Below are 11,653 nucleotides of genomic sequence, written 5' to 3'. Positions count from 1 at the left end.
ACCACCACCACTACTACATCATCTTATTCATCATCATCATCATAATTCAATCATCTCCATCATCATATCGTCGTCGTCGTCGTCGTCGTCATCATCATCATCATCATCATCATCATCATCGTCATCGTCATCGTCATCATCATCATCATCACCATCATCATCATTTCAATCGGCTCAATCATCATCAACATGATTGCCACCACCACCATTGCGATCGGCATCTTTCCACTTCACCTGCTCAGCTCACACTCGAAGCACCAAAGGAACTCGAGCTTCTTCCTCTGCAGGCGCACGTCAAACGAGGGTCCCAGCAAGGAGTCCCGTACAACCTCCTCCTCCCCTTCCTCCTCGGCCTTGGGGACCTCCGGGGGCAGCAGGTTCCGATACTTGAGCTGCCTCTCGTGGTACAAATTCTGCATAACAATCCTCTCCAACGACATGAGCGAGTCTTTGAAGCTCTTCGACGACATTATCCTCTCTTCCTCTCTCGACATATCTGAGTTCCCTCCTAACAGAGCGTCAATCGCGCTCAGACCGTCCGAGCTGTTCGCTCCCTTGCTATTGCTCGCCATTGAGCGCATGATCTCTTCGTCCTCCTCCTCCGTCTTGTCCTCCAGCGCCAGGATCGCGTCATGAATCTCGTAGTTCGTCACGTCCACTCCAACGCTGACCGTGGTAGCAGGAGTCGCCTGCGCGTCCTTATTCTTCAACGCCATGTTCAGAGTCTGCATGGCTCTATCGCTGTACTTGTCCTGCCCTGCCTTGGACTTGACCAGCTCCTGGTACTTAGCGTTGACCTCCTTCACGGCCTCCAGCTGGGGATCGTCGTCAGCCACGCAGCTGGAGGGGATCTCGAAGAGAAAGAAGGTCTCAGTCTCTGACAGGAAGATCGTCGCGTCCTTCTCAAGATCAGCCGGTTTGGGAGGCTCGTCGGAGGCCAGCAGGACTAGCGGCTCTTTCTTCTCCTCTACGATCGGGTGGCTCCCCTTCTCCTCCATCTCGTCTCGCACCGGCACCTCATCCTGCTCCTCGTTCACGGGCGTCGACGTCCCCTGGCTGCTCCATCCCGATCGGCTAAAACCAGCTGAAGACATGCTATCCATATCGAACTTGTCCGAGCTATGCTGGCTCCCTGGGCCGGACAGGCTCCCCGAGGGAACTTGCTGCATGGGAGATGCGTCTGACTCCAGAAGGCTGGCGGGCGTGACGTCTGCTCCTGTCTCAGGATCGCGAACAACCAGGCTGTGCGTCCTCTCTCCGACCTACCACGTGGCAATGTAAGAGGTAAGGGGTGCTTTGAGTTATTTATGACCTGACTCGCCGACATGCCTGATCTTCTCGAGCTCATGCCCGTCTGTCTGGTGCTTCGGTGTCTTGCCATGGATGCCTTGGAAGCTAAATTCGAAGAAGAGGACATAGAAGAGGAGGAGACTCCTTTGTCCCCTCCCTTCACCCCCTTGGATTTCTTGGATATTGTCGAAGACATGCGCTCTGTATGAACATGGCAGTCAGATGTAATTGAGAAGAAACGAGACGAGGATTCGCTCAGCTACCTGTCTCCTTCGCTTCAACGACGAGCTGTCAGACCAGCTGATGGCCTCTGCCGGCGAGGTCCCTCCGACCTCTGCAGGATTCCTCTCCCTGCTATGGACCCCTCACAAGCTCTCTGTCTCTCTATCTCTCCGTCTCTCGCCCTGGTTCTCCAGCTGCTTCCCTCCTCCTCCCCTTCCCGCTTTCCTCTCCTTCTCCTTCTCCTCTCTTCCTCTCCGCTTGCCTTTCAGCTGCTCATCCGCTCCCCCCATCTCCGCATCCCGCCATGACCGTTGATCGACAGTTACTTTTTCCGTTGGGGTGCGAGAGGGGATGTGGTCAAAGGTATGAGGGAGATGATGGGGGGAAAGAAGGGGATGAGGGTAAATTCAACGGGCGAACACTTTCAGAATAATGCTTTCGGACAATGAAGGAGGGAGGGCACGATGGGAGGGGAGGACCAGACGAGCGCGAGGAAGATGCAGAGAGACAAGGAACGACAATGTGAAAGATGCTCTGCGAGGGATGGCGGAGTAGGATGCAGCTGATAGGAATAGGATAGCTACGTCAATTCTGGGGGGGTGGTGTAGGTTGGGGCTCTTTGCAAGAGCCCAGGTTCAATGAGAGGAGGGAGGAGAGGATCTGGGATCAGGAGAGCAACGAGATGTCAGGGGTTCCATACGAAGTCGTGGTGACAAGGGTAGCAAGCTCCGATCATAGAGATCAAGTGCAAGACAGGCTAGACGATAGTTGGCATGCATTTTCGAGGTAAAGTCATGGAGTAACATTGGAAAGACAAGAGATGACTTGCTACAAGCTAACGAGCGAGTAGGATCAAAAACATTCATTAGGATACATGTCTTCGACTTTGACTTTTGCGCAGGGTGCATGCTGTAAGGTCCGTGAAAAGGATGAAGGGAGCGTTTTCTGCAGCGTTCAGCACCAAGGCTGAAAAGGCGTCAGAAGAGCTTCGGGTGCGGAGAGAGCTGGCGCAGGAGAACATGGAGTCACTTGTGCTGCTCCTGCAAGCGAAGTCAGTCTCGGAACAGAAGCTCCACGAGGATCTGAAGAGGATGGAAGAAAAGCACCAGCTCGAGGTAGACTTGCTCAAGTCCGAGGCAGAGCAGCGGGAATTCGAGCTGCACGACCGGATAGCTCAGTCAGAAATTCAAATCTCAAGGCTGAAATCCGAGCTGAAGCTGAAGAGAGTGGAATGTGAGAACCAGGAGAAGCTGGAGAGCAGCAGCTCGAACCTGGCGCAGAGGATGGCGTTCAAAGAGGAGCTGCTGAAGAACGAGCTGGACCGAGCGCACGATGACAAGCAGCGGCACATCAAGTTCCTGCAGGAGCAGTGGCGCAAAAGATAGAGGAGCTCGAGCTCGCCCAGTCCGCCATGCACAGGGACGAGGCGAAGGACTTCTCGTTGGAGTTGAGGAAGGGAAAGTCAGGGAAGGAAGCGAGCATGGCGGGAGAAGGAGGGAAGAAATTCTCTGCGAGCTGGCTGATGGAGCAGCTGATGAGGACCAAGGACGAGCTGAAGGAGGCGAAGATGAACATCAGGCTTCTGGAGGAGACGCTGAGCTCGCAGGCCGGGAAGACTAACGAGCTGAGGATGAAGCTGGAGCATCTGATGAGCGAGAAGGCAAGCCTGGTCGAGCAGCTCAAGGCCGCCTCCTCTTCCTCCTTGAATGCTTCGCATCCTGTGCGATTATGGCAATGTCTGACCCTTCAGGTGACGCTGAGTTGGCAGGGCGACGGAGCCGTGGAGAGCAGCAGGGCGAGCAGGCAGAGCACGGGGACTAGCGTGAGGAACCAGCTGGGAGAGAGAAGGAGTGGGAGCAATCCCTCAAGCTCCTGGTCGACAGGAAGGCACAAGGGCGGTGGCAGGAGAGCGTTGAAGATCGACGACTCCAAGGAGGAGACGGAGATTCTGTCCTCCCTCATCGCTGACCTCGAGGACGAGGAAGGGGCGGTAGGAAGCAGCTCCATGGCACAGGTGGAGGTACGAGGAGGACAAGGTGTTGCGATGGAGAGATTGAGCTGATGAGCAGGAGGAGTTGTCAAAGCTGGAGGAGGAGGAGGAGGAGCTTGGAGAGCAGGAGATGAATTCTCGCTCCGAGCAGGCCGGTCAGCCGAAGCTGAGCAACTCTTCATCCCATCGACCATTCGACGAGCGGAACCTAGAGAGAAAGATCTCCTACATTCTCTCGCTCAAACACAAGGTGCTGCTGCCTGATGCAAGCTGGGATCTGTCTCGTTCAGCTCCACTGACTTGCTCCTCCTCCTTCTCCTCCTCCTCCTCCCTTCCTCCTCCTTCTCCTCCTCCTCCTCCTGGACTTCTTTCATCGTTCCTCTTTTACTTTAGGACCTGGTTGACAAGGAAATCAAAGACTGCACGGGGCATCTGCTGTCTCTCTTCAATACAACAACAGGCATTGTCAGGCTGGCAGACCTCAAACAGCTCCTTCACGATGTGATCTTTTTCATCCCTTCCTCCATTCTTCACTCCCCCCCCCATTTTCCTTTTCTCCTCTCCCTTCTCCTCTTCTTCTCTCCTACTCCCTCCTTCATCTGCTAACTTTCCACCCGATCCCTTCCCATCTCCTTCTCCCAACCATGCCATCCTGCCTCTGCTCCTCTCTGCCTGGCCGCCTCTTCCCTCTTTCGTCGCCTCTTCCATCGTCCCTCGTTCCCCATCTCTCCTCCTCTCCCTCACTTGCCCGCAGACTTGCGAATCCTCGATCAACCTCGGTGCTTCCTTCCTACTCCAGAAGAGGCTCCAGCAGAGGGAGAAGGAGGAACTTCAACCACAGGAAGCTCTCATCGCCTTCCGCTCCTCCCGCACTCCAGACTTGTTCTCCTCCTCCCAGCCGAGCGGGATGAGAGCGCGACCCAGGGTGAGGGTCCCATGAGGATGGAGAGGAGGAAGGGGAAGGCAGGAGGAGAGCAGAAACCGATGAAGGGAGGGGAGGGAGGGAGGGAGAAGAGGGGAGGGAGGGAGGGATGGAGAGGGAGTGACGAGGAGGAGGGAAGGAGGAGAGCAGAAACCGATGAAGGGATGGAGGGGAGGGAGGGAGAGGAGGGAGGGACGGAGAGGGAGTGAGGAGGAGGAGTGAGGAGGAGGAGAGAGAGGAGATAGAACTCACTTTGGCACAGAGCGCGATGGCCCATACGAGCTTCCAGGCGACTACTGAAGGTGACGAAGGGATGGGGAGGAAGTTGCAAGCTGAGACTCTGCAGATCCGGGGAGGGAGGGGGCGAAGTCGAGCATGGGCACAAATCAACACAGGCACGACATACAATGGAGAGCGCTGTGGTGAGAAGAGATGACGACGTGAGGTGGACGAGAGGAGAAAAGCGAACAGGAGGGAGCAGGAGCAGGAGCAGGAGCAGGAGCAGGAGCAGGAGCAGGAGCAGGAGCAGGAGGAGAGAAGGGGAGATGCTGAAGGTTTACAGGTCATTCCATGACAAGAAGAGGTTCCCTCCTCGCCCTCTGTCCGCCATGGCCGCGTCCAAGACCGACAAGATCTCAGTGGACACGCTGCATGTCGACTCGAAGCAGATCCAACCGCTGGTGACGTGGAAGACGATCCGCAGGTGAAGTAGGGAGGGACAGGGAAGAGGATGATCAGAACCATGCGCTGTGGAGCAGATGGAGAGGGGTAGAGGAGGAGGAAGGGGAGGGGAGGAAGGTGGTGAAAAGGAGAGCAAGAGAGAAGTTCCATGGAGGGAGGTAGGAGGAGGCTAGGACTGACCGGGAGTGTAGAGCCAACATCAGCGAAGTCTCTACCAACCGCAAACTTCCGTCTCGGCCTTTCTCAGCACAGCCGTCAAGACGATGGTGAGGAGTGAGGTTGAGGAGGGGTTGGGGGAATGTCTGTCTATCTACCTTGTCATCATAACAAAGTGAATCAAATATGAGAAGCAAAACTCTTTGACAGTCGTCCAAGTCATTGAGCCTGCAGAGAAAAATCCAAAAGATACTTTACAGTCCTACAGGCCGTCCTCGCCAACAAGCTCTTCCCTTGCGATCATGCTTTGCGGATTCGCCACTCGGGGTCCTGGGATGGCTCAATGACGGAGACACGTCGCACAAGCCTCAAAGAGCAAGTTCCGTGCGGGGAGAGAAGTGAGCTGGGAGGAAAGGATGCCAGAAGACAAGTGGGTGTACGCCATGTGCGGCGAGGGGAGAAGATACTCGACAAGGATGAAGGGGAAGGGAGAGAGGAAGGGACCAACAGGGAGGCCGGGCAGTAAGGGAAGACAGTAAGGGAAGACAGTAAGGGCAGTAAGGGAAGACAGTAAGGGAAGACAGTAAGGGCAGTAAGGGAAGACAGTAAGGGCGGACAGTAAGGGAAGACAGGAAGGGAAGACAGGAAGGGAAGACAGAGCATGGGAAATTCTTCTGTCGCTCAACTCACACTCATCGGTAGGTTAAAGGCTTCGTAACATTTCCCTTCATCTCACAGTCAGCAAACCATCCCAGCTCCCTCCCCAGCTCCCTCCCCCTCTCCAACCTGCTCGACAGATCGTCTGTCCGCAGAGATCAGGCGAGTAATCCGTCCCACAGGCCATCGGGCACTCCGACGTGGCTGCGCACTTGCAGTGGGCAACGCAGCTGCAACCGCTGCGTCAACCGCCCCCCTCCTGTTCCGCTCCTTCCACTCCACCTGCACTTGCCGAACGCGCACGCAACTTCCCGGCCGTCTCCCATCAGGCAGTGACAACTGAGGAAGGAGGGAGTGAGTCAAGTCGATCGACTTGTCAAGGGGCACATGTCAACATCAGTACTCACTGAGGGCAGTTGCCACAATCTGTCCCACACGAGATGTCTGCGAAGCATTTCCCCTGCTCGCCCTGGCGAAGGGATCAGCGGAGGGATGCTGCGAGAGAACAGGACGTACAGAGACTGAACCAAGTCCTGTGCTCGATCCCGGGTTGATGGTCAACATTCTGAAGAAACAAGCGAGGTCGAAGAGCAGGAAGGGCGAGGAGAGAGGAGCGGGGAGAGTAGGAAGGGGAGGACAGGACAGGAGAGGTAAGAGGTAAGGGGGGGGAGAAGTCAGAGGGTCGCACAAAGATCAGATCTCTTGCTCACCCAGGCTCGATGATGTTGGACAAACTCATCAACCGGGCTCCCTTGAAACGGTCACTGGGAACACGAACCTGGCTCAACAGAGTGAGGACGGCATATCATAAGGTGTCACGTCACCGGGACGTATTCAATGTCCTCCATCAGCACAACTTGCTTGCTGGCGGCATGGCGGGAGGACGAAGGGCCCTGTAAAGATCAACAGATGAGCAACGAGTTTCCAAGTCAGTAAGAGGACAATCAGGAGAGTCGAGGACCAAGTCATGATGGCAGGACAGGAATCTTTCTCGATCATCTCCCACAAGCAGCACACACACCTCGACATACATATCATCTCATCATGTCCTCATATCACCTGTCTGACCTCCCTCGCCATCACCAAGCATAGCGCGACGACCGCTGCGGCCGCCAGCGCAGCCCGCATTGTCAAGAGGCACTGTCACGGATACCCTCCCGGATACCCTCCCGGATACCCTCCCGGATACCCTCATTCAACCGGGGCGGACCCGGATGCTGTATCGATTCAATTCGAATCCAATCATCGGATATTTTGTCCTGCCCGAGGTAGATTTCATCTCAACTCGGGATAACTCGGTGGAACTAATAATCCGACAGTTCTTCAGAGTACACTTACCACCCCTATCAAATCTATCATTTATGCCCTCTTAGGTCTTGTGGGGTAGCAATTTCCGCCTTTATTTGTTTGCCGTTCGTCGGATACATCAATCCGTGATCAGGCAGAGAGCGGAGAGGGAGGCGAGGGAGGACGGAGGAGGGGAGGAGAGAGGAGAGAGGAGGTGCAGGGGGAGGAGGAGGGATTTGATGAGTTGGGTTGAGGAGAAGAGAGGATATGGATGTTGAAAACTGGGTTAAGAGTGGAGAACGTTTGAAGCGGTTGGAAGGAGGCAGGATATCCCTGCGGGGGCACGCAAGAAGCACAGGAAGTCGAGTCAGACGACGAGGAGAGAGATGGGTAAGATGGGATGGATGAAGGGGATGAGGCGATTGCGAGAGATGGGGGGAAAGAGAGTGCTGAGGAGAGCGAGGAGAGCGAGGAGAGCGAGGACAGGGATACAGGAGTGGAGCGTCAAGAAACGGAATTTCACAGAAAGTTCTACATGCCATGGGATAGTAGGCAGAGATATAGGCATCCACGAATACCTGAATGCTCCTGCTTCTCCTCCATGAGCATTTCACACATGGGCTATTTCTCACTCTAACGACGTGCGGTAGCGTGCAGGGGATGGTAACACCGCACTGAAAGGATCGCCAGCATGCCCAAGAGAAGGCCTCTGAACGACGGGGCTCCTCCTCCAGACAGACCAGCGTCCAGACGGAAGACCCGACGGGGGGAGCAAGGTGACGGCTACATCTCTGCATCGAGCCGTGCCTTGACGAGCTGTGATGGTAGAAGGGGATGCAGGAGCCAAAGTCGAGCCTCGCAGTCTTTCAGAGATCGATCCTGTACTGCTTCCTGCCAGTTCAGGATCGTTGAGTTTCACTGGCATGCAGGCGAACGAAGGAGGAAGGGCGAAGGCCTTGCCGCCATCGGTGGAACAAGACGTCAAAGAGTCGTCATCAGGCAGAGCACATCCTGACTTGTCAAGCCACGAGCTCAAAGCGTGTGCAGGGTGGAGGAAGTTGAAGGATAAAGTCAGCTCAAGGTGAGTTACTTGCTCGGAGTCTGGTTGCCAGTCATTCCCTACTTCTCCAGCGCCTTCTCTTCCGGAGATGCGTTGATAGCCAGAGCGGGCATATCCTTGCCAGGTATCCCTCCTCCATCACCGGCGAGCGTAAAGGATGGACTTCAGGATTGCAAGGCAGCAAGACGCACTTCAGCTCGAGCTCGGCGGCTGGAGGGATCAGTCCGAGGAGAGGGTTTGTGAGCAGGAAGTGGCTGAGCCTCCTCAAGAAGATGGTGAGTTTTGCCCTCCCGTTCTTTCCTCCGGTCATCCCACCCGCTCCTGCCCCGACACCTGCCCGGCTGCTGTCTGCTTCCTGACTGCTCTCTTCCTATCTGCCATGACATCGCTCTGCTAGCGCCTCTTCCTGCTTGCTGTCTTCACGTTTGTCTCATCCATCGGCTACCCCCGCCGACCCTTTGTTGACTCTACCTGCCCAGCCTGGGTCCCAGCAGCCTGTAAGAATGCTGGAAGCTGAGGCGAACAAGGACAACGCACACCAGGTTCGCTCCTCCTCACCCTTTCCTTTGTCTTCTGCCTTCTTCCTCCTCTCCCCTTCCTCCTCTTCCCCTCCTCTTCCTCTTTCCCTTCCTCCTCTTCCCCCTCCTCCTCTTCCTCTTTCCCTTCCTCCTCTTCCCCCTCCTCCTCGTTCCTTTCCACGTCTCTCCATATTCAACCTCTCCTCGATTTCTCTCGGCATCCTTCCTTTCCTTTCGTCTTGTTCATTTCTGATGATTGGTCAGGCTCTGCTTTCTACAATCCCGGGAACAATTTGGAATGCAGTGACTTACGCGCACACAGAGCAGGGACAGAAGAGCTGGAGGATGGCAACGAGGTAAGGAGGAAGAGGAGCGAAGAGGAGGAAGAAGAGGAAGCAAGATGAGGGGGAGGGGCGAGAAGGAGGGGAAGAGACTGACGTTGGCGATGAAGCAAAAATTCAAAGACGGTGGATTGGATGACTGGAGAACGACGGGGAATTATGGGTGAGTAGGACTGAAGAATGATCTGGAGGAAACGAATGGAAAGAATTGTCAAAGTTACTGAAAGATTCGAGGAAAGACGGAAGGGAGGGAGAGGGGAGGGAGGGAGAAGGGAGGCGGTGGGAAGGTTGCAAGGAGATCCACAGGAGGTCGTTGGGGAGAAAAAGGAGGGAATGGAGTTGGAGGGAGCGAACCTGTGCTGAGAGGAATTTACAGGAGAGACTCCTTTGCACCTCGCCGTCTTGTTTAACTCCTCAAAGGAGCACAACAGGCTGATGCATCAGCTGTGGGACAATTACCCCGAGCTGCGGACAGCAGTCTACGAGGGGAACCTATACAAGTAAGAGGGGGAGGGTACGCAGGAGGGGGAAAGTGGTAAGGGGGAGACGGGCAGAGGGGGAGAGAGGAATGGGGAAGGGGTTAGGGGTAAGTAGGGGAGGGAAAGAAGGAGGGGAGTGAAAGGAGAGTAGGAAAATGAAGAGGATGAATAGAGGGGAAGAAAGGGAGGCAGGGGAAGGGAACGAAAAGAAAGTCATGGGAGAGGCGAGGGAGGGGAGACAGGGGAAAAGAGGAGAGAGGAGAAGAGGACGGGAGGGGGGAAGGGGGAGGGAGGAAGGGGCTGACTTTGTTGGAAGGGGTGAGAATGTCCTACATATCGCCATAGTGCGCAAGCTGGACATGAGCATCATCAGGAAGTTTGTGGAGAGTGACGAAGGGAAAGTGCTACTGAACCAGCAGGCTGTTGGAAGGTAAGGAGGAGGAGGAGGCTGTGGAAGTGGGGGGGGTCAAGGAAAATTGAGGATGCTTGCTGACGATTGTTCTCATCGCTCAGCTTCTTCAAGGATCCGAAGCTCTCCGATGGCTGCTGCAACTACGGCGAGTTCCCCCTGGCCTTCGCTGCCTGCACCAACCAGAGGGGCGTGTTCGACTACTTGGTCTCGCAAGGAGCGTCGTTGGAGATGAAGACGAGCGAAGGATACAACCTCCTGCATCTGATGGTGCTACACTCCTCGAGGAGGACGGAGGGCACAGGGGAGTCCCAGCAGGAGTGGGGAGGGGAGTTTGAGGCAGGAGGACAGCAGGAGGAGGAGTCTAGCAGCTGGTGCTGTGACATGTACGACCACATCGAGGAGCTGATGAGGAGGGAGGGGATCTACGAGACGCTCAGCAATCAGCGCTGCTATCGCGAACATCACACTCCCCTTTCCCTGTCCGCAGCCCGTGGGTCGCTCAAGATCTTCAACCACCTGCTGGACAAGCTCATGACGACCGAGTGGGTCTACGGGCCAGTGACCTGCAGAAGACTCTACCTCAAGGGGGTCGACGTGCCGCTGGAGGGACTGGAGGAGAAGGAACACCAAGAGGAGTTGAGCGTGTTAGAAGTGGTCGTCTCCTGCCAGCGACTTGACATCCTCGAAAGCGGGGAGCTGAAGAAGGTGCTGGACCAGAAGTGGAAGAGGTACGCCAAGCAGAAGTTCCGGTCCAAGTTCTGGCTGGGCGTCGGCTTCGGGCTCCTCCTCATGATCCTCTCAACAACAGAACCCGGCTCCTCCTCCTCCTGGAACCTCTGGCTGACGTTCGTCGAGCTCCTCAGCGTCATGCTCTACATGGACAAGTTCGGGAGGGAGCTGACGAGGCTGCTGGGGCAGGGGAGGACGGCGTACTTCAACACCAACCGCGCTCACCTGTTCGATCGCGTGTACGCGCTGCTAACGACTCCCATTGCCATGGTCATCGTGTTTCTGCGATGGAGGAAGTGCTTCTCAAGGGAGCCAGGGCACGTTCCCCTCTTCGTCCTAGGGCTGCACATGCGTGCCAACTGCCGACAGTTCTCGTGGGAGCTGTCCTCCCAGCTGGAGAAGTTCCTGCTGATCCTGCAGAGCATCCTCTCATCGCTGAACCTGTTCCGGGGCATGATGGGGTTCCCCGAGTACGGCCACTTTGTGCTTATTATCATCCAGATGCTCAAGCACGACACCCGCAAGTTCCTGATCATCTACTCCATCTTCCTCATCGGCTTCTCCCAGCTCCTCTACGTCATGCTGGACCTGCAGAACTCCGGGCTGACCAACTTCTTCTCGTCCATGATGATCGGGTTCAACGCGGCGCTGGAGCAGGTGGACCTTGACATCGAGGGGTTGGAGCTGGTGCGGGACAAGACCAAGAGGATGCACTTGTCGTATGGGAACCGCATCCTCATCCTGTTCATCGTCCTTCTCAACTTCTTCCTGGTGTCAATCGTGCTCATCAATCTGCTCATCGCCATGATGTCGTCGACGTACGAGGGTATCAACCAGGTGAAGTTAGCAGGAGCAGGAGATGATGATGATGAAGACGACGATGGTGATGGTGATAGTGAGGATGAGGAT

At 55.7% G+C, this 11,653-nt stretch overlaps 6 protein-coding genes across 6 annotated transcripts in view; 4 read left to right on the top strand and 2 right to left on the bottom strand.

Moving 5' to 3' along the window:
* Positions 1-230: 230 nt before the first annotated feature.
* GUITHDRAFT_141244 (hypothetical protein) lies at positions 231-1,169 on the bottom strand (the record flags this gene model as incomplete). Its single annotated transcript, XM_005829209.1, has 1 exon — positions 231-1,169. One exon carries the CDS (start codon positions 1,167-1,169, stop codon positions 231-233), a length of 939 nt encoding a protein of 312 aa, XP_005829266.1.
* Positions 1,170-2,441: 1,272 nt separating this feature from the next.
* On the top strand, positions 2,442-2,897 carry GUITHDRAFT_111561 (hypothetical protein; the record flags this gene model as incomplete). The annotated part of the gene is made up of 1 exon (XM_005829208.1): positions 2,442-2,897. The coding sequence occupies one exon, from the start codon at positions 2,442-2,444 to the stop codon at positions 2,895-2,897; it is 456 nt and encodes a 151-aa protein (XP_005829265.1).
* Positions 2,898-2,983: 86 nt separating this feature from the next.
* On the top strand, positions 2,984-3,489 carry GUITHDRAFT_153571 (hypothetical protein; the record flags this gene model as incomplete). The annotated part of the gene is made up of 2 exons (XM_005829207.1): positions 2,984-3,232; positions 3,281-3,489. Coding segments are annotated over exons 1-2 (293 nt in total), but the record flags the coding sequence as incomplete, so codon positions are not given.
* A 128-nt stretch (positions 3,490-3,617) lies between these two features.
* GUITHDRAFT_153570 (hypothetical protein) lies at positions 3,618-5,450 on the top strand. Its single transcript, XM_005829206.1, has 6 exons — positions 3,618-3,752; positions 3,896-4,003; positions 4,257-4,427; positions 4,687-4,726; positions 4,771-5,127; positions 5,297-5,450. The coding sequence occupies exons 1-5, from the start codon at positions 3,633-3,635 to the stop codon at positions 4,848-4,850; spliced, it is 519 nt and encodes a 172-aa protein (XP_005829263.1). The 5' UTR covers positions 3,618-3,632; the 3' UTR covers positions 4,851-5,127; positions 5,297-5,450.
* A 10-nt stretch (positions 5,451-5,460) lies between these two features.
* GUITHDRAFT_153569 (hypothetical protein) lies at positions 5,461-7,022 on the bottom strand. Its single transcript, XM_005829205.1, has 9 exons — positions 6,978-7,022; positions 6,743-6,811; positions 6,629-6,696; positions 6,435-6,483; positions 6,326-6,387; positions 6,201-6,257; positions 6,048-6,148; positions 5,952-5,986; positions 5,461-5,591 (listed from the first exon to the last, which is right to left on the bottom strand). The coding sequence occupies exons 1-9, from the start codon at positions 6,996-6,998 to the stop codon at positions 5,562-5,564; spliced, it is 492 nt and encodes a 163-aa protein (XP_005829262.1). The 5' UTR covers positions 6,999-7,022; the 3' UTR covers positions 5,461-5,561.
* Positions 7,023-7,896: 874 nt separating this feature from the next.
* The window catches only part of GUITHDRAFT_141242 (hypothetical protein), a gene marked incomplete at both ends in the record, with an annotated part of 4,394 nt that continues 637 nt past the window's right edge, over positions 7,897-11,653 (top strand). The window contains 9 exons of the mRNA XM_005829204.1: positions 7,897-7,981; positions 8,109-8,286; positions 8,390-8,540; positions 8,745-8,807; positions 9,048-9,139; positions 9,235-9,287; positions 9,501-9,624; positions 9,920-10,033; positions 10,117-11,581. Of these exons, the coding sequence (XP_005829261.1) occupies positions 7,897-7,981; positions 8,109-8,286; positions 8,390-8,540; positions 8,745-8,807; positions 9,048-9,139; positions 9,235-9,287; positions 9,501-9,624; positions 9,920-10,033; positions 10,117-11,581 (2,325 nt within the window). The remainder of the gene's footprint in view (positions 7,982-8,108; positions 8,287-8,389; positions 8,541-8,744; positions 8,808-9,047; positions 9,140-9,234; positions 9,288-9,500; positions 9,625-9,919; positions 10,034-10,116; positions 11,582-11,653) is intronic.

The sequence above is a fragment of the Guillardia theta genome (genome assembly GCF_000315625.1).
Source record: "Guillardia theta CCMP2712 unplaced genomic scaffold GUITHscaffold_53, whole genome shotgun sequence".
In the NCBI taxonomy this organism is placed as follows: domain Eukaryota; class Cryptophyceae; order Pyrenomonadales; family Geminigeraceae; genus Guillardia; species Guillardia theta.
The sequence above is the reverse complement of the archived record's forward strand: the minus strand, read 5'-3'. Positions and strand labels throughout refer to the sequence as shown.

What these genes read in the sequence shown, in the direction of transcription:
- GUITHDRAFT_153570 (XM_005829206.1), top strand. Translation starts at nt 3,633, where the DNA reads ATGAATTCTCGCTCCGAGCAGGCCGGTCAGCCGAAGCTGAGCAACTCT. An exon ending in TTCTCTCGCTCAAACACAAG is followed by an intron (nt 3,753 to 3,895) that starts GTGCTGCTGCCT and finishes CTTTTACTTTAG; the next exon opens with GACCTGGTTGACAAGGAAAT. An exon ending in TCAAACAGCTCCTTCACGAT is followed by an intron (nt 4,004 to 4,256) that starts GTGATCTTTTTC and finishes ACTTGCCCGCAG; the next exon opens with ACTTGCGAATCCTCGATCAA.
- GUITHDRAFT_153569 (XM_005829205.1), bottom strand. Translation starts at nt 6,998, where the DNA reads ATGGCGAGGGAGGTCAGACAG. An exon ending in AGGACATTGAATACGTCCCG is followed by an intron (nt 6,697 to 6,742) that starts GTGACGTGACAC and finishes CTGTTGAGCCAG; the next exon opens with GTTCGTGTTCCCAGTGACCG. An exon ending in CCTTTAACCTACCGATGAGT is followed by an intron (nt 5,592 to 5,951) that starts GTGAGTTGAGCG and finishes GAGCCATCCCAG; the next exon opens with GACCCCGAGTGGCGAATCCG.